General features: G+C 43.7%; 1 protein-coding gene across 1 annotated transcript in view; it reads left to right on the top strand.

The window, feature by feature from the left end:
- IQSEC3 (IQ motif and Sec7 domain ArfGEF 3) overlaps positions 1-13,872 on the top strand; it is a 58,186-nt gene extending 44,314 nt beyond the window's left edge. The window contains exons 9-11 of the mRNA XM_069094368.1: positions 88-180; positions 3,723-3,769; positions 8,308-13,872. Coding sequence (XP_068950469.1) covers positions 88-180; positions 3,723-3,769; positions 8,308-8,757 — 590 coding nt within the window. The 3' untranslated portion in view covers positions 8,758-13,872. The remainder of the gene's footprint in view (positions 1-87; positions 181-3,722; positions 3,770-8,307) is intronic.
- Positions 13,873-20,549: the final 6,677 nt, after the last annotated feature.

The raw sequence follows: 20,549 nt of genomic DNA, 5'->3' as shown, positions 1-20,549 counted from the left end.
CATTACCATTGTATTTTCTCTTTTCCATTTCTTCCCAACCTCTGTCTCTTGCTTTCTTTCTTTTCACTCTGTTCTCTCATCCCCCAGGGGAGCTGGAGAAGCAGCAGGGAACCAAGACTCTTTCATTTAAGTCCAGTGGAACTCAGCCTGACCCACAGTCAAAGCAAGGATCTCCTACAGGTAAGCAGCTGCTCAATGTCTCAGCCATCCAAAACCAGATCCTTCCAACTCTTGTCTCCCCCACCTAATGTAGCAGCAACCATACTGGCATACCTAGGATGGCTGTTGGCACAGGTTCTTAGATCTGCTTTATGAGGAAAAATGGCTGTTTAAAGGATCAACAATCTTTTTTAATTACATTCACTAGCTCAGGAAAAAAGTCAGCACCCTGAATTTCAGAGAAAATACAAACAGAGAAAATACAAGCAGAGAAATAAAGACCAACAGACAGGGCTCTGACTGCCTGAATCAATTATACACTTTACACGCATCCCTGGATTGAGAGCCTTTACATCTGAGCAGTCGGGGAGCTCTGAACATATGGCCACTCAAAATATCAATCAGGAAATCACAAGATCCTTCTCATAAGCAAGCCTCAAAGCAAAATACCAACTCAAGAGTATATATACACTTCTCGGAGCCAGAAGACATCACAACCCTCCTGACTCAGTGCCTAATTAAAAATTAGCAAAAGGTGTAATAGACTTCCTACAAGCCAGTTGCCCTTATTGGGCTTCACATGAGACCTATTCATGGAGGAGGAAGATCTTATCCTATTTATATTATACCTAGCTACAGGGAAATCCCAGAACTTTGAACCCTGGTGGGGGGAGGGGTGTCATCAAAAACAATGGCTTGGTTTCCTGAGGGATTATTTTGAAAGAAGCAGTTTCCAGGTTTCTCTTTGCCTCTTTCTAATGAAGAGCTCTCAGGTCACAGAAAGTGGAGGGGGAAAATTCCCATTTTCCTGAAAGGAAAAGTAATATTTGTAATAGTTGCTGACTCATTTGAATATGGTTTCATTACCAGTCAATGGAGAAAAGCAAAGGCCCAGCTGTTCTGTCATCTAAGTTATCTTTTTCATGCCTTTTGAAAAACAGCAGTACCCATAGGGATTGGTGAAGTTATTCAGGGCAAAACAAAGAAATTCTTTTAGAAAGCCCAGGAGAAAAAAAGAAAGAAGAAACACCACCTAGTTTGGTGGCTTAAGGAAAGGAGGCAAGAATGATAGAGGTGTACTGATCTCCCATTCATTTTAAGTACCCCACCTGTGCATTCTCTTACTAGTCAAATGACGTGGTATAAGTCACTCTATAGCAACCTGGACCTTGGTTTTTCTTGTCTGTAGAGAGGCAAAAGGGGAAAAAAAAAGAAAGAACTCATGCCGACTTGACTTCTACATTTTGATACACTTGGCATCACACTTTCCATATTACCCTTTAACATAATTTTTAAAATGTTTCCCCAAACCATTCAGTCCCACTAGTATTCAAGTCAGTGCAGAATCTGTGCTGGTTTTGCCCATGTGGCCCTAACCCATCTCCCTTCTCCCTAACACCCTGAGCACCCACCATGAGCGGCCAGCACACAAAGTTTATCCCTGCTCCTCACCTACTTCAAACAAAAAGAAAATAGAGAAGAGAAATAGGGTTAAAACTTCTTGAGACAAGTAGAATAATTATCTAGAATTCTTCCATAATAATACTTGACATTTATAGAGATTTAAGGTTTACAAAGTACTTTTCCTTCCAACAATTTTGTGAAGTAAGTGGTTTGAGTTTTATTAGCCCCATTATATAGAAACCAAGTCTCAGAGAAATGAAGTATAAATGCTTATCGGATTGGATTGCTCTGAAGTAACTTACCCAGAATCACATAGCTAGAAAATGGTAGGGGGGAAAAGGGACAAGAGTCAAAGAGAGGAAAGTGGCCATTCTTGGTTTGAAAAGGTCAGGAGATTCAACTACTGGTCCTCTGGGATTTCTTTCATTCTCCCAAGGTGGTTAGTAGGCCGAAGTCTGGAGTAGTGGAAAGGAGACTAAGCCAGGCAGATGGTCACCACAGGATCTAGCAACTTACTCACTGTTGCTAATATATGGGTCATTTTTCTATCTGAAGGTTGAAAATTATTGTTATATTGAAACTCTCATGGTAATGTCGTTGGATATAACTGAGTCTGACCTGAGATCCATTTCTTAGTAGGCCCATAGCCTGGCTTTCAGGAGGTTTGCCTTGTGTGGTAGATACTTCATTCAGCATTTGTCTACATAACTATTTCAGTTCTCCATCTAAAGTATGTCCTCATAGAGATAGACACCTACCCTACCCTGACCTTGCCTCCATCTTTGATTTATTAGCTTTAGTATTCTAGGAAATTGCATGCCTTTTCGCCAATTTTCCAAGGACTTGAAGGATTTCAAGCCCCTTCACCCCTCTTTTCTAATGGGGAGCTCTAAGTTCATAGGAGAAGAACATTTTCATTTTACTGAAGGGAAAGCAGATCCAAAATGCTGAATGGGGTTTTGTCAGTCAACACAGGAGTAAAGGCAAGAGTCCAGTGTTTCTGACAAATAGGATGGCTTTTCATTCATCTCCTGAGCCCCTACATAGAAATGGAATTTTCCCTTGTGCTTCATCCAATAGCAGAATAGTTCCTTATGCTTCTTTGGAGGGGAAAAAAAGGACAAAGTCAAACAGAGGAAACAGGCCATTTGGGAGGTTAAAAGGTCAATAGACTCAGCTGTCTTATCTCCTAAGATTTCTTCTGTTCTCCTGTTGGTAGTCAGTGGTCCCCTATTTGGAGTGTTGGATTAGAAATGAGTAAGGCATATGGTCCCAGCAGGGTCATAAAAATTTAGTAGGCCCTTGTGAGTTAGAATAAAGAATATCCCTTTCTTCAGTGAGATTTAACCTGATACATAAGATAGGTAGATAGAGAGATAGATAGATGGATAGATAGAGATAGATAGATGGATAGATGTATGTTTGTGTGTATGTTTGCATATACCCACACATCCAGAGATAGATAGATATGCAGAAAGACAGCCCCAAAGCTGGTGTTCAGGGGACAGAACCAAACCTGTTTTTATAGACTGTGTATTGTGTACTAACTGTATTATTATTAGTCTTTTACTTACATCAATATTTCAGAAGATCCATGGTTTCATCCATGTGGGTAATCCCTTCTCTCTCTCTTTTTTTTTCTTTTGCTCTTTGGAGGGCAATTGGTGTTAAGTGACCTGCCTAGTTTTTTTGTAAGTGTCTGAGGCCAGATTTGAACTCAGGTCCTCCTAACTCCAGGGCCAGTGCTCTGCTCACTATGCCACCTAGCCACCCCTAATCCCTTCTCTTTACACAAACAGATCCCAACTCTTCTATGTCTTAGCACATTGCTCATGAGTTCCAGTGGCCCAAGAAGTGTATTTCCTCATGCCCAGCTTCCTAGGTGATACACCTTATTTTGGACAGTCCTCTGATGTCATTCGTTCCACCCCTCCTCCCCAATCAAAACTAGAAACTGCCTCCCTCTGGTATAAATTTCACAGACCCAAGTTCACACCATGGCATAATGAGTCTTCAGAATAGCCCCCCTATAAGCATAGTAATCTATGGGTTCTGGCTGCCTATGCATGCGAAGTTGCAAATGGATTTTGAAGGAAGAGGGAGGACTGGGGCTTACAGCACCAGATGAAAACTCAAGTGGCACGATTTTCTTTTCAAAGCCACCAAAAGGGAAGCTCCTGAGAAGGCGATGGAAAGCACAGTGGAGGTAAGTGGAGGCCTCCTTGCTGAGGTGAGTAATTCTCTCCACCCCTCCCCATCCCGTTCTTCTCACCTTCTCTGTTGTTTCTCTTCTCAGGTATTAATCAATGCCTCCCCAGCCCGACTGACCATTTTACCAATTTCGAGAGATACAATTAAAAGTTACTGCTAGCATGGGTAATGCCACTATTGCCACGCTAAATTAAGCCACAAGCATCTTCCACCTGTTTTTGTCCTTTTCCTCCCCCCGAGACATGTGACACTCGGGGCTGAGTTCCCAGATTAATCCCATGGAAATGGAGCTGCTAGGCTCTCCCATGAGGATCCCTCTCGCCAAGCCTAATTCCCCAGCAGGCAGACTTCATTACTGCTGCCCTCCTCCCCACCCCAGAATGATTATATTCCCACAGAACCTAAAGGTCTTTCTCTCAAACTCTCCCCCAGTCTGACTTTCTAGACACTTCTAGGTTATCCCTTGTCCTTCCTCCCACCCCCAGGAAAAGGGAGTCTGTGCTTTTTCATGAGTAATTACCTCCAGAAGGAAAGCAGATTAGCCTCCTGTGGGCCAGTTTCTTAAGGACTGGACTTCGACACTTTATTGACCCTGAAGAAGGAGAAGGCAAAGGGCCAAGTCAGAGTTTCTCACTGAAGGGAGATTTGTTTTTATCTGAAAAATTGTACATTAGAGTTTCCCACCTGGATGTTTTGCTATCCTTCCCACCTGGGATGTCTTTTCCCCCAGGAAAGTACTTTCCTAAGGATAAGCAAGGTGGCTAGTGGGAAAACATGTACTTTCTCGGGAGTAGGGAGGGTAGAGAGGGATAGGGAAGCAGTAGCATCTGGCCGTTGCCTTGTCCCAATAATACTCTTTCAATGTAGCATGGGCCCTGAAGTATTGGCTCTGGAAATTCTAGCCTGGGGTCTGGCATCGAAAAACTTTTTCCAACTTGCTGGGCAGAGATCATCTGACTCTGCTGGTCCATAGGCCCATACCCTGCTATGGAAAGCTTCCTTGAGTCTCCCATGTCCTCCATTGCTCTTTCTCAGAAGAGACTTCCATTCATTGCACAGTCAACAGTCAAAAGATTCCTGTCTCCAAACACTGTCCTTCCCGCTGTTCCAAACAGACAGCCTCTCCCCAGAGACTGCACAGCTAGATGTTTCTCCCTTCTTGATATGTGGGAGGATATATTGACTAAACCTGCCTCATCTCTGGGATGTCCCAGTAGAGGATATTTACCTCTCTGGTTCCTGCCCCCCAGCCTGCCACATGCCTCTTTCTGCCCCCCCACATACCTTTTTCTGAAGGAGGCACCTTTATAGAAGAGGAGTTTCCAGCCCCAGCTGCTGACAAGCTCCTCTTCCCCCCAAGGGTGGGTATTCCATCCACCCCTTGCATCTTCCTGCAGCTGCCCATTGCCTAGCCTTGCAGATAAACACAACAAGGTCCCAACTCACCCATCTGTTCTGTCAGTGCCACCCCTGGACCACATTCCCTCTGACCTGCCCAGAGAGAGAACAATCCAACTAGTGCTTAGTTCTTCCCTCCTAGTTCTGGCCTGAAGGGCTATGTGACTATCTGCAAGGCTGCCCATCTCCCTCAGCCAGCTCCAGGGTGCCCTGCTAGCCTCTTTCTTCCTCTGCAGCGTCTTGTCCTTGCTGCCCCTATGGCCTGCCAGTTGGTTCCCCCTACCAAACTTCCTTGTCCTCTGCTCTCCCTCCTCATTACCTGGCCGATTCCCTCTGGCAGGCGCTTCTCCATTTTCTCTGAGCTATTCTTACCTGCTACCCATGTTTCATCTTGACTTTCTTTCCTTTTTTTTTCTTTCATCATCAGGGAGGTGAGGAGGGGAGAGTGTTGGGGGGAGGGGAGTTGAGTCAATGAGGTCTCAGGGAATTTTGCTTTCGATGGATGAGTCATCTTGCATCTCAGTTACAGTCTCTCAAAGATGGATGAAGAGACGGGTAGGGTTCTGGTGAACGGATGGTAGCTGCTTCTCTAGGAAGTCCCATCAGCCTCATTTGAGGACACCCTGAATCTAAGAAAAGATGGAGAGAGGAGCAAATGAGGGGTCAGGAGGGTTCAGAAAAAGAGAAAAGGGAGGACAAGTCAGGAAAGAGTGACATTAGGGGAGGTAAGACACTGGGGAAGGTAAGACAAGGGAGGAATGGATAAGGGAGAGCTGTGGGTGTGGGCAAAAGGGAGATGGAGAAAAGGGGGCAGGGCAGGACTGCGCTGGAGTCCTACTAAGCTTTTGCTGAGTGTGAGCATTCAGGTGTGCTCCCACTGAGAGACCTAGGGAAAGGGAGCAGCAAGGTCTTGAGCTCCCTGAAACTCTACCCAGTGTTCTGGCACCATAGGAATCTGCCCAGTTTCCTTCATAGATATCATCTCATCCTGAAGGTGCTCCCAACAGGGGAAGATGGGACAAAAGGTTTGTTGACCACCTCCAGCAGCTGTGGTGATTCAGAAAAAGAACCCAAACAAACAACTTTCTGAGCAATGAGAGACTTAAAGAGACTTGACCTCATAGCCACATGGCTGCTCTTAACGTTATTTCCTAGTGCAGTGGTAAGGTAGCTGTAGGAACTTCTCTTTTGGGTGTGTCTCAGGGCCAGAAGATGTAACTGGAGGGAAAGGACCAGGACTTCTAAGTGGGTTATTGAAAAGCAAGAATGAGGGATTTGTTTGTGGAAAGGAAAGTGACAAAGAATATTCCTTGGAGATAGGAAAGAGGGGGAAAGACTTCTGGTGGGAGGTGACAGGCAAAGGTTCAGAGACTGGGAACCTGTGAGTTAGGGCCCAGAGCCTGGGACAAAGTTAGAACACCATGATCCAAACTTCTTCATAAAAGCAAGGACATGTTCTTTCTACTCCTATGCTCTAGCTGCTGTTCCTACCCAGGACAGCCATCTCCAGGGGGCAGGGACTAGGAGAAAGGTGCACACAGCGCAAACATACTGTTCTAGCAAGAAATGAGAAATGAACTGACCCAAGCTGTCAGGTGTTGGAGATGTAAGGGCCCCATCAGGTAGAACCATTAGGAGACAGCATGGGAATTCTCAAAACTTCTCACTGGCCAATTCTTTCCCTTTCCCCACTCTTCACCTTTAACCCACGCTGTCTGTCTGGAGGAAGACTACAAATTGGGCCATCTACCCCATGAGTAATGGAGGATTTCCCTTGTCCATTCATTTGCTTATAATCTTAGGATCCTAGACAATACAGTACAACCCACTCGTATCATAAATAAGGCCACTGAGGTTCAGACCATGTGTAAGCCACTTAACTTTGCTAAAGCTCAGTTTCCTCATCTATAAAATGGGGAATCTCAGGGGGATGTTTTGAGACTTTTATGAGGAAATGAATATAACATGTTTTTGCAGACTTTAAAGTACTATATTAAATCCAGTTACAAAATTAATTGCCCAAGGTAAACAATAGAGCTAGGACTTAAACCCAGGTCTCCTAACTGCATCTGGTACTTTTTTCACTACTTCTGTGAGATTCAGAAGTTTTTTTTTTCTTTTTCCAATATCCCCTAACTAATCAGTCCAGGTTCTCAGAAAGACATTTAGTTGAGCCTTAAATGAAAACGTTCTCTATTTTAATTTTTAAAAATAAAAAATCAGACTCTGCTTTGAGAGTTAATGTTTCTTGGACCTGATGAGTATGAGAAGAGAGTATGCTAAATAAATAAATCAATCAAATCTAGGGTGCCAAGCATTCAGGTATTTGTAGGATCAAACACAGAGGAACTTAGACAGGCTCAAACTCTGTTAATATGTCTGACCTCCTTTTTCATCATAACACCTTTGTGAGACTGGCAGGGAGGCTGGGATGACAATCCCTTTCGGATGGAGGCAAAGGCAGGGAGAGATACTGATTTTAAGAGGTTTGGTCATTTGGCCAAGACCACATGACAAGGTGTTAAGATTTGAGAGCTCAGAACAACTTTGGAAAGCTTCTAGTCCAGCCCCGTTATTTTACAGATGAGGAAACTGAGATTCTGAGGAGGGAGAGCCTGGTCCTGGGTCCTGGAGCTATTTAGGGGCAGAGTGGAAGCTAAAGGCCAAGGCTCCTGATTTCCAGGGCAGGTTTTTTTGTTTGTTTTGGGGTTTGGGGGTTTGGTTTTTTGTTTTGTTTTGTTCTGTCTTGACATTAAGTGATTCCCTATGTTAGGATCAGGCTTAGACCTCTGACACTTTGATCTCTAGCCAGTCTCCCTTCAGAACAGGAAAAGGAACAAAGTGAGAAAGAGAAGACCGCAGAATTCCAGTCCAACCCACTATTTTTACAATGAGGAAGTGAGGCCTTGAGAGATGAGACTTGATTGAGCTCAGTCATTCAGCAGGAAGCAGGGCCTGTCCTTACACTGAACTCCTCTGACTCCAAGTCCAGTGGGCAGGGGGGGGGGGGAGGGGGGCGGGGGGGGGGTGGGGGGGGGGGGTGGGGGGGGGGGGGGGAGGCTTAGGGCAGCCAGTCCTAGCAGCCGGGAATTGGTCATGTAACATGTCATGCTTCTCTGGCTGTTTCTAAACTAGGTGTCAATTCACAACAGGCTTCAAACGTACCAGCACAACTCCAGGCTGGGGCCCGAGAAGGGAGTGCCGCCGCCGCCGCCGCCGCCACCGCCCCCTCCGTCATCGCCAGGCCTGCCTCCTAATTCCCCAAGGGACCTGCTGCCGCCACCGCCACCCACCCCCCCAGGGACCCTGGTGCAGTGCCAGCAGATTGTCAAAGTCATTGTCCTGGACAAGCCCTGCCTGGCCCGCATGGAGCCCCTCCTGAGTCAGGCGCTCAGCTGTTATGCCTCCTCTTCTGACTCCTGCAGCTCCACTCCCCTTCGAGGTCCTGCCACCCCTGTCAAGATTATCCACCAGCCCCCCCTGCCCCCACCCCCTCCCCCTTATAACCATCCGCACCAGTACTGCCCTCCAGGCTCTCTGCTCCAACAAAGGAGGTATTCCAGTGGTTCCAGAAGCCTGGTGTAACCACTGCCCTTCCCCCCTTCCCTCCTCCCCACCTACCACGAAACCTGGCTATACCCAACAGCACAAATTTACTTCCCACTCCCCACTGTGCTCCTACACCTCTCCTGGGAGCTCCTCACCCCTAGATGGCTCTCCATGCCAACCCCCACAGATATGCTTAGTTCCTAACTAATGACCACAGTAATTTTTTAAAGAAAAAAAAATGATCAATGGTACCTCAGTCTCCCCCTCCCAATCCCATTTCTCCTCTCAAACCTCCTGACTCTGCTGAACCCCAATACCTGGGGAACCCCCCTCAGGTCTCTCTTTTCCCTGCCTCCAAATAGTCTAGTCATGAGTGGGAAGTCCCTTCTTCCTCCACCAGCCTTCTCCTACCAAACCACATCCATCCCCCAACTTGGACTAAGGCTTACTTCCAACCAGGAATTCAAATGGAGAAGGAGTCAGGAGTTCCTCCATTCCCTACCCTCACCTTTCCTTCTCCCTCTGCAAAAGGTGAGGGATGGGTGAGACTGGAGCCATTGTTTTCTGACTTTAGTTGGGGTGTGGGAGTGGAGACAGAGGAGGAGAAGCTGACCTTATGACCAAAGGCTTGCTTGGCAGAGGCTTATCGGAGTAAGCATAACTGGTCCTATTGGGATAGAGAAGGGGCTGAGTCAATCCCTCCTGCCCCTAGAGAAACCAGCCCCTATACACTTTACATGATTAACCAAAATTAATTAGCTCATAGGACCACAGAGCTAGACAGGATCTCTAAGACACAGCTAGTCTATACCCCCCCCACCTCCAGGCAAAACTACACCTAATAGATGAAAATTGATCATTTATAAGACCCTTCAGAAGATATTCTATAGTTTTCTTTGGTCATTCCTCTAGACCAGTAAGTTCTTCCAAGCTGTGATGTCCTCAAAGAACAATTGTCCTTAGTAGAGTAACAGTAAGAGCTCACATCTCTATGGCACTTTGTGGGTAGCAAAGAGCTTTTCCTCCTGAAAAACCTGTGAATTAAGCGATGCAAGCTTTGTCCACATTTTACAGATGAAGCACTAGAGGCTCAGAGAGCTTAATTAATTGCCTTGCCCATAGTCACGTGCCTAGTGTCAGGACACAGAGCCAGGTCCTTTGAGTCTAGAACCATTGTGTTTTTCACTACATCATAATGTCTGACCCAACCCCCATCTTTGAGGCCTGATAAAAAAGGGACTTAGGGGTGAGATGACCCTACTTATAGCTGGTAGATAGCAAAACTTGGAATATGAGGCAACCTCTCCCATTAGCTTCTTCCAAAATCCCAGCTCCCAATGCACTGGGACTGGATCAGGGTCAAGGCAACAGAGGTTTGGAGGAAGACTGAATAACTCCCTCTAAACGGCTCCATCCAGATGACATAGTTTTTTTTTTTTTACTAACAAACCAAATGTCACTGATCCTGCCTACTTGGTTGTTTCTGGTGCAATGTCATCACCCCTGTTTCTATAACATTCAGCCAAGTCTCTGTCTCTTAGACTACTTTGCCCTAATTCCCATCCTCTTTTATCTGGCCCCATCTTTCATTTTATATGAATCCCAACCTATTACAATATAGGACCCTGGAACTCCTCTGTAGATAGAAGTTCTCCTTTCCTTCTCCCCCCCTTGACCCTTCTGAAAAGTCTCCTTCAGTTTAGGTATGGACTACTCCATCCACTCATGGAGCAGCAAGGCAGGAATCACTTTTAAAGGATGGAAATCTAGATATCTACATTGGGATGGAGAGGGGACAGGTGGGCAATCAGGAACAATGGGGCAAGGTGAAAGAATTGTAAATGGGAAGAAGAGCCAGAGGGGTGGAGAGAAGATGAATTGGGGAAATGGCTAACACAGAAGAGTCATGAGTAGGGGATTGAGTGGAACCAGAAAACATGAATGGAATTATGAAAAAGAGATATAGACAGGCTAAAATATTGGGCCATATCTAATAAAATAAAAATGTCATTGCCATAAAGTCTTACACGTGGGTTTAAAAAAATGAACCTCACACGTATAAGATGTAGATTTAGCTAGACAGCCACTTATATTAAAAACAACAATGAGGGCATTACTGAATTGAAACTTTAATATGAGTTAACAGTGTGATATAGCAGCTCTCTCTCCCCCACAAAAAAACCAAAAACCTAAGATGATTTTAGGCTGTGTTAAAAGGCATGGGATCCTGGGATAGGGAAAGAATAATATCTATTGCAACGAAAATGGCAAAGGGCCTCAAGAATATGCAGGAGGAGGATTAGCTGAAGGAACTGGATGCTTTTATCCTGGAAAAAAGAAGATGGTTGAAACATGAAAGCTGCTGAAGGGTTGGTATGCGAATGAAGAATTACATTTACTCTGTTTAGCACCAGAGCACAGAACTAGAAGTAATGGGGAAAAGTTGCAAATAGGCAAATCTGGACCCATCAGGAAAAAAACAAACCAGACTTAATTCAAAAGTGGAATGGGCTTCCTTGGGAGGAGATCTAGGCTCCTCCTTCAAGAAAAGGCTGAATGATTACTGGTCCCGTAGACTGAAGAGGAGATTCTTATTTGGACATGACTTGCACCAAATCTATGGCCTCTGAGGTCCCTTCCAACTCAGATTCTGTAATCCAACTGGAATACTGAGCTGATTTATAAATGGTGCCAGCAAACAGGAAAGAATTGTGTAGAATAGTGCTTAAGGTCCCTTAAAGGCCTGGGAGGTTAATGCATTTGATCATTCTTTCTCCCTTCTACCTTTGACCAAACCCTGGTTCATCTAACAGTTTAAGGATTCCATCAGCCAATCTGTAGTCTCCTCTCCCCTTCCCTAGGTTTGTGACCCTGAAGCTTCTCCAAGGGTCTCTAACCATACTGGCTGTTTCTGAATTCCTAAAGGGCCTTCCTTTCTGCACTCTTCCTCACCCCTCCTAGAAAAAAAAAATTATAGCCGCATAGATCTTAAGAGCTAAAAAGGAGTTCAGAGGCCACTGCATCCTACTCCATGTCATAGATGAAGAAATCAAGGTGGAGAGAGATGAAGGAACTTACCTCACAGCATATAGCTACTAAGTGGAGGAGCTAGGATCTGAGATTTCTGACCCCAAATACAATGCTTATAGGTTTTAAACTGGAAAGGACCTTAGAGGTCAATAGGGCCAATGCCCTCATCTTACCAATGAGATCCCAGAGAGCTTAAGAAATTTGTCCAAGGTTATGCAAGCAATAAATGGCAGAGGTGGAATTTGAACCCAGGTCCTCCAACTTAAACATACCACACTACCTCTCATTGCTTTTCTTCCACGACATAAAAAAGAAGGAATTAGAAAATATAAAATTTGGAAGGAACCTTAGATACTCTCCAATGCCATATCTGATAGAGACTCCACTTTGTAATATTGCTGCTAAGTGCTCTTTCAGCAGTCACATAAAGACCTCCAGTGAGGGGAGAACTTGCCGCCTCCTGGGGCAATTCATTCCACTTTTGGATGGCTCTAGTTGTTAAGTTTCTTACTGCCTCCCTGCAACTTTTACCTAGTATTCCTATTCCTGCCCTCTCAAGCTTAAATACTTGAAGACAGCTATCTTGTCCCTATTTCCCCTCGTCCCCAAATCTGTTTTTCCAAGCTAACTGTTCCTAGACTTGAACTGATGCTTGTATGGCATGGTCTCCAGTCAGCTCACTGTCCCCAGGGACCTTTTCTACATGAAAGGATATCAGTGTACCCCCACTTTAATGCATATGAATTATCCCAGGTCCCATAGGAAGTCTACAATCAAAGTGGGAAAAATATTCAAGAGCCATGAAAGGCAAAAGGCCCAAGATCAGTAGAAACTTGGACTAGAGGCCAGCTGTGACCTGCTGGCAATGTCTACATCCTACATAAAGTAACCCCTTACATCCACATTCTTGAAAGGTGGACAGAGTCTCTATATAAAACTCTATGATCTCCCTTCCCTTGTGTCCACAACTGTGGACAAACCACCCTACATCCTACTCTGTCTACACCATTGTCACCAACTGCCATAGCTGAGCTCCCTGAGATCTGATCCATCCTGCAGCATTAGACCCCTGGATTGTTCCTCCCCAGCTTTGGTATCTTAGGCCAGGGATAGGGCAGAATACTTCTTAGAGTACACATTTGGGGATGCCTCTTAAAATATCCTTCCAGTGACATCTTCCTCTCCTCCTGCCCTACCTCCAGCCACATGCACACAGAGCCCTTCAACAAATACCAGGATGTCACACAACAGGTATAGGTTTTAGTGTCCCTGATCTGCTTCATCTAAGAGTTAAGTGTTGTTTAACCCAAAGACTACTAAGGAAGGCTAGTACCACCCTCATCTCCCTTACTAGGCCTTACCTATCTCTGATTCTAGAGAAGAAAAGCAGCTTTGATGCCCCATAACTAATGTAATGTGCTCACAATCACATGTGAATTAATCAAGACCAACACCAAAACTGGAGAAAAACTGAAAATCAGTTTCCACTAGGGAAATTCCCAGTATATCCTTCCCACTGCCCCCCTCCACTTCCTCGTTACCAGGCAGGACTCTGACAATCATAGGGATCATAGGAGTTAGAGCTGTAAGGGACCCTAGAAACCAAGCCCTCATTCTACAGAGGAGGACATAGAGGTCCAGGGAGGTGAAGTCTGGGCTGGACATCAGTTTGTCCCTCTCCTAACTTTAGAGCCCTCAGACACTCCCTACCCCAGCAACTCTTAACCCTGCTCTTGCACAGCCCATCTGAATGTTTCTCTATAGCCAACAGAACCCAGCAGCCTAGGTGTAGGCATCTGCCCATCTGTCTTTCTGTGTCCTGCTGTACATATGTGTCCTTGCTACCCTTCACCCCGTAAGAGAGAAGCCTCTCTAGGGAAAGTCAGGGTGACTACACCATTAAAGAATCCAAATGGCAAATATTTTGTAACAAAATAGCCCAGAGGTATTTTAGCTGTTCAAATCATAGAGTTTTAGAAATTATATTGAGATATGTCACTTGCGCAAACCATGTTTCCTTGTCTTCTTCCTTTCTCCTCAACCGTGGGGAACACAACTCTCCTGAAAGGAGATGGAATGGATGGGGAGGAAAGAGGGTGAGTTTTCCATCTGATAGATGGAAACTGGGTGTGAAAGACGTGTCAGTGGTGAAAGCCAGAGGGGCTAGAAGGCCAAAGCCAATACTAAAGTCAAATGAGCAAATGTTTACCTAGTACTTTGTACAGAGCAATGGAAGAAATACTTTTGATGAAACAAGATTTCTGCTTTTGTGGAACTTGTGGTCTAGTAACAGCTATAAAACAAAATATGTGCTTGGTGGGGCTGCCTACTGCTACCCACCCTCTGCTACAAAATCATGTCTTTTTGGTTTATCTACAAAGAAAAGAAAATATATACCTTTAGGAAAAAAGCTATCAGGGTAAGGCACAAATAAAAGAAAATCACTTATACCTAGATTTATTGAGCTATGATTCTTCATAATCTTCTCAAGGTTGGGAGCTGCATGTCATGAAACCCAGATCCTTTCTGATCCCCAAAGAAAATAGTATCTCTCATCCAACAACTTTGGAATTTGCCTACCTGAACGCTTTGGATAGCAATCCAATGCAGTTCAAGTAATAGTTACTACTGTGCCCACTGTGTGAAAGGCACTGGGGACACAAAGACAAAAATGGAAATCCTTATCCTCAAGAATCTCACAACCTTTCAGGGAGCTCATTCATTCGTTTATAATCCCAGGTTCACTCTGGTCCAATTAGCCTCTGGGAACATAGTAGGTTTATGAGTCATACAGTCATTGACTCTCTAACTGCTACCCCACCTCCTTCCCTGCAACCAAGGGAGATCAGGAAATACAACAAATATAGACATTGTTCCTATAAATAATAGAATCAAAAATGGCATGCACCACTCTGTAAACAGAGAAAGACAAGCTTATTTGTCACAGGGGTCAAGGTGAAAGTGTTGGGGGCGGGGGGGCGGCATGAGAAGGTATAAATAAAAGGTAGGGAAGGAGTGTTGGGAGACTGTGACCACTGACTATGAGGGTCTCATACCACTGAGGGAATAATGAAGAGCTTAGAAGGGACTGTCAAGCTGTCACCAATCAAGTGGTACCATGCGATCACCAAGTGATCCCTTTAACTAACATGCCTAACACCTCAGGTGATTTATAGCAAAGTCCAAGGTACAAGACTCTTCCCAAGGATACAGGGGAAACACAAAGATATACAGAGAAAGTCACACAAGGACATGACACTCCCCAAACAATATTTTTTCTACCATGAAGAGGGGGAAGAGGAATAAAAATTTAAGTTTTTAAATGGTGTCAGGCACTGTTATCACATTTTATGAATATTGTCTCATTTGGGCCTCATAACAACCCTGAGAGTTAAATGCTATTATTATCCCTGCTTTACAGTTAAGGGAACTGAGGCAGACAGAGGTTAAGTAACTTCCCCAGGGTCACATAACCAGTAAGTGTATGAGGATAGATTTGAACTTAGGTCTCCCTGATTCCAGACCTGGCACTCTCTCCACTGTTACCACCTACCTGTCTGTCTTTGTTTCTCCTATCAACACACACAGCTCTGCTTGCACACTATAACAAGCCAGTCAAAAAACAGTACAGACTGTCTCTACATTTGTCTGCAGCTTACAGACAGCCTCAAAATGGAAGAGAGTCTAGTTACCTCATTAGGCCCATTTGAGTCATATTGTACTTTCCTGCCCTCAATAGATCAACTCTTCTGGCTCCCTAATTATGATGGAAGGCAGCATTGGGCCAATCTAAGATGTTTCAGGACATTGCCTTCTGAAGAAAGTATCCAAGAGGAACTCCTATGGCAACTGATACATTTTAAGCCAGGTCACATCACCTCTGCTGCCCCATAACCCCCTTAATGTGCTCCCAGTAATGTATGAATTGAAATGGCAGGATTAGCACACCTCCTTCCTAGGAAATTAGAAATGTCAGAAGAAGCCTTGGGGCAAGCATAGCTCCAACTTCTTCTTGAGGACTCACTGATTCAGGAACATGAGGACATATCCACATTGAACTATCCCTGGGGTCAGATAATTTGACTCAGATTGTCCAGAAACAGGTTGCTCTGAAAGACATGGCAGAATGACATGAGAAGAGATGTTCCCAGCTGGAGTGAATCTGTGGACACAAGAGAACAGATGCAATCAAACTCTGTTCTGTCTTGGTGCCCCATCTTAGGGCATCTGAAGTCACTCTGTCCATATACTGTCTTTGAACCATCATGGTAAGGTTTATCCTTAATGAGTCCAAGAGAGGTATAACTCTCAGAATCTTGGGACTCCTCCTGATGTTCTATGGAGATATAGAGTTGGCTTCAGCTGTATAATAATCTTGTACAATAATCTCTTTTTTTAAATCTGAGGATTTGTTATATACCCAGATGCTAGAGTTAGCATACAGCACAACATATAGAAATGGTGTGGAGAGGAGAGACAGGAACTGGAGAGAGCAGACCTCAAGAAGCACCCAGAAGCCAATAATCATGGCACAGCTGAGGATCTGGAATGAGGTCCGAAGTCAGGGCATACACAGGTAGCACAGGCTTATACAATTTACTGAAGCCAGATAGGGAGTCAGGAACCAAAGACTGGGCAGGAAGTCAGGAGCTAAAACCAATACCATCTTCTAGAGTTCAGAAAATGCCTGCTAGACATGGGCTCACATTGTCCTATGCACTGGCCAGCGTTTTTTCACATTTCTCCTGAAAGTGTGTGCAGCTCCTTGCCCCACGAAGGACTGACTTCTCCTTACGTAGGTCACTGGAATGTATTCAGTGGCCAGATATTGACTGGTTCAACCCTACAGCAAAACCTTTCTTTCTCACTCACTGTCCTAGATGAGCGGGTCTAGTCTAACCATGTGATCATGTAGTGCTCAGAGTGCCATTCCTCCTCTGTGAAGGAAGACCAGGCTCTCTTCCTTTTCAAAGTCCATGCTGACTGTTGCACCTCCCACTTACTTACTGTTTCCTGTCTGAAGGACGGGTGTCCAGCCCTCAGATCATTTGAAGATCAGAGATGAGCAGCATGTCCTAAGTTAGGTTAGCAGCTCTCCCTGATTCTTCTGAGGACTCATTGCTCGCTGGATCCTCCCCAGAGAATGGTTTTTCAGAATTCTGTCATTACAACTTTACCAAAGAAAATTTCATGAATAGTAAAATATAAACAATGCTAAAGCTCCATGAGAAGAGTCCTCCTGTTTTCCATCCCTTTATAAAAGTCACCAAAACCATGAGAATATCTGAGAGACCCTAGAGATAGAGAACAGAAAAGAAGAATAAGCTATGCATACAGAGTCCTGCAAGAATGCTATTGGGAGACCAGTGAGATGGTGATTATGAAGTGCTTAGCACAGTGCCTGACAAAAAGCAAGCTCTATATACCTTAGCTATTAGTGTTATTAGTGCTAAAGCTCAGGATGAGCTTAGGCTTGTAAAGAATACCAAGGATAGAGAGGCAGGCCAGGAAGCGATGGTGAAGCACAGAGGCAGGCCGGGACAGCATAGCATGCAGAGGCAGGCCAGGAGGAGGCCTAATCAATGAGGGGGGCAAGTAGTCCCACCAACCACAAGGACCACTACCAGGCCTATCACCAAAGGGCTGGGACTGGAAAGAGCAAGGTAAGAATCAAATACCAGGCCCTTGTCCAGGACAGCAAATACTCCTGGAACAACCACTCCATAGCCCAGAAATTTAAAAAGCCCCTATCAGGACCTCCAAGGACCAGGATGGCAGAGTGAACCCCGGCTGCTCCAACCCACCCCCCCCCCAAAACATTGTAATTATTGCCCCAGGGCAAAACCCTAAACAGTAAAGGCTTGGGAACTGTAGAGGAAGGGTGTGGCTAGGGCCCTGCCTCAAAATGGGTAGAAAGCAGACTACAAAGCCTCTGGACTCCTACTGTCCTTAGGGGAAGGAACCAAACTCAGAGGGAGACAATGCTGACTCCACACCCACAGCTGAAACATCAACAGGGATGAGTCCCAGGCACAGAAAGCTCTTCTAGATGAGCTCAAAAGGATCTTTGAAAACCAAATGAGAGAGATAGAAGACAAAATGAATAATTCTTTTAAAATCAAAATGGCAAAATTAGAAAAACATTATAATGAAGAAAACAGCTCCTTAAAAAGAAAAGTGTGTGATATGGAAAAGGAGCTCCAAAAACTAACCAAGGAAAATAATTCGCTAAAAACTAGAATCAACCAAATTGAAGCAAATAAGTCTATGAGGAACCAAGAATTAATCAAACAAAACAACAAGAATGAAAAATTAGAAAAAGAGGTAAAATATCTCATTGGAAAAATAACTGATTTGGAAAACAGATCCAAGAGAGGTAATCTGAGAATCATAGGCTTACCAGAAAATCATGATGAAAAAATGAGCTTGGACAACATTCTCCAAGAGCTCATTAAGGAAAACTGCCCTGAGATACTAGAACCTGAGGGCAAAATAGAAATTGAGAGAATCCACCAGACACCTCCTGAAAGAGATCCCAAAGTGAAAAGTCCTCGAAATGTTGTGACCAAACTCAAGAACTACCAGGAAAAGAGAAAATACTTCAAGCAGCCAGAAAGAAACAATACAAATATCCAGGAACCACAGTGAGGATCGCACAGGATTTGGCAGCCTCTACATTGAAAGATCAGAGGCAGTGGAATACAATTTTTTTCAAGGCTTGGTTTACAACCAAGGATCACCTACCCAGTGAGACTGAGCATATTCTTCCAGGCAAAAAGATGGTCATTCAACTATATAACAGAGCTCCAGACCTTCCTGATTAAAAAGTCAGAGCTCAATGGAAAATTCAGCCTCCAATTATGAGATGCAAGAGGGACATAGAAAGGTAAACAAGGAAAACACACACACACCCTGTTATTTAATAAGAGCAAACTGTTTATAGACAAGTAGAGAGTATGGGTATAAATTACACAAAATGTTGATAATAAACCTTATTAAGGGATACAAAGGGACTGCAATGGAAGAAGAGGAATGAATGAAGTGGAAAAGGGTAAATTGTGCCATACAAAGAGTCATAAAAACAATATAGCAAAGGAAAAGAAGGGAAGGAGATGAGTATTATATGAGCTTTTCCCTCATTGGTTGGGAATAACACAACCAGTTAAGCATAGGACTTTATAGAGAAGAGATGCAAAATGTATCATAATAGAGGGAAAGAAGGGAGGGAGAGGAGCTTCGCATGAGATTTGTTCCTGTCACTCTTGGTGCGAAGAAGAAATAACACTTCATTAAGTAAAAAAATATCCTACAGGCAGTAGGAGGGGGAAAGGGCTACATAAGGGGGGAGGTGGTTAGAAGGGAGGGAAGAAGTAAGGGGGAAGGGAAGGAAAAGGGAGGGGGCCTGATAAGGGAATACTGAGGGAGGTGGTGGTCAAAAGGAAAACTATTAAGGAGGGGAAGGGAGAAGGGGGGAAAATATAAGCATTAATAGGGGAGGGAATAAGATGGAGGGAAAGAAACAGATAATAATCATAACTGAATGCGAATGGAATGATATTTCCCATAAAATGAAGGCAGATAGCAGAATGGATTAAAAATCATAATCCTAAAATATGCTGCTTACAAGAAACACATCTGAAACAGAGGGATACACACAGGGTAAAGGTAAAAGGCTGGAGTAAAATATATCATGCCTCAGCTACAGTAAAAAAAAAAAAAAAGCAGGGGTAGCAATCCTTATCTCAGATAAAGCAAAAGCAAAAACTGATCTAATTAAAAGAGATAAGGAAGGAAACTATATCCTGCTAAAAGGCACCATCGAGAATGAAGCATTATCATTTGTAACATATATGCACCAAGTGGTATAGCATCCAAATTCCTAGAGGAGAAGGTAAGGGAATTAGAGGAAGGAATGGATAGCAAACTATACTAGTGGAGGACCTTAATCTCCCCCTCTCTGAACTTGATAAATACAACCTCAAAATAAACAAGAAAGAAGTTAAGGAGGTGAATAGAATTTTAGAGAGGGTAGGTATGATAGATCTCTGGAGAAAACAGAATGGGGATAAAAAGGAATATACCTTCTTCTCAGCTGTATATGGCACATACACAAAAACTGACCATGTACTAGGACATAAAAACCTCACAATTTAGTGCAGAAAGGCAGAAATAATAAATGCATCATTCTCAGATCATGATGCAATAAAAATCATATGCAATAAAGGACCATGGAAAGACACACTAAAAACTAATTGGAAACTAAACAATTTAATCCTAAAGAATGAGTGGGTCAAATAAGAAATCACAGAAACAATCAATAACTTCATTCAAGAGAATGACAACAATGAGACAACATACCCAAATTCGTGGGAATGCAGCAAAGGCAGTTCTTAGGGGAAATTTTATATCCCTGAGTGCATACATGAATAAATTAGAGAAAAGGGAGATCAATGAATTGGGCATGCAATTGAAAAAGCTTGAAAAAAAACAAATTGAAAATCTCCAATTAAATCTAAATTAGAAATACTGAAAACCAAAGGAGAGATTAATAAAATTGAAATTAAGAAAACTATTGAATTAACAAATAAAACTAAGAGCTGGTTTTATGAAAAAACCAATAAAATTGATAGACCCTTAGTCAATATGATAAAAAAAAAAGAAAGAAGAAAACCAAATTATGAGTACCAAAAATGAAAAGGGTGAACCTACCACAAATGAAGAGGAAATTAAAACAATAATTAGGAATCATTTTGCCCAGTTGTATGCACATAAATTTGACAATCTTAGTGAAATGGATG

The sequence above is a fragment of the Petaurus breviceps genome, unplaced genomic scaffold (assembly GCF_028583685.1).
Source record: "Petaurus breviceps papuanus isolate PSGF00001 unplaced genomic scaffold, PetGlider_PUasm1.0 216, whole genome shotgun sequence".
Taxonomy (NCBI): Eukaryota; Metazoa; Chordata; class Mammalia; order Diprotodontia; family Petauridae; genus Petaurus; species Petaurus breviceps.
The sequence above is the reverse complement of the archived record's forward strand: the minus strand, read 5'-3'. Positions and strand labels throughout refer to the sequence as shown.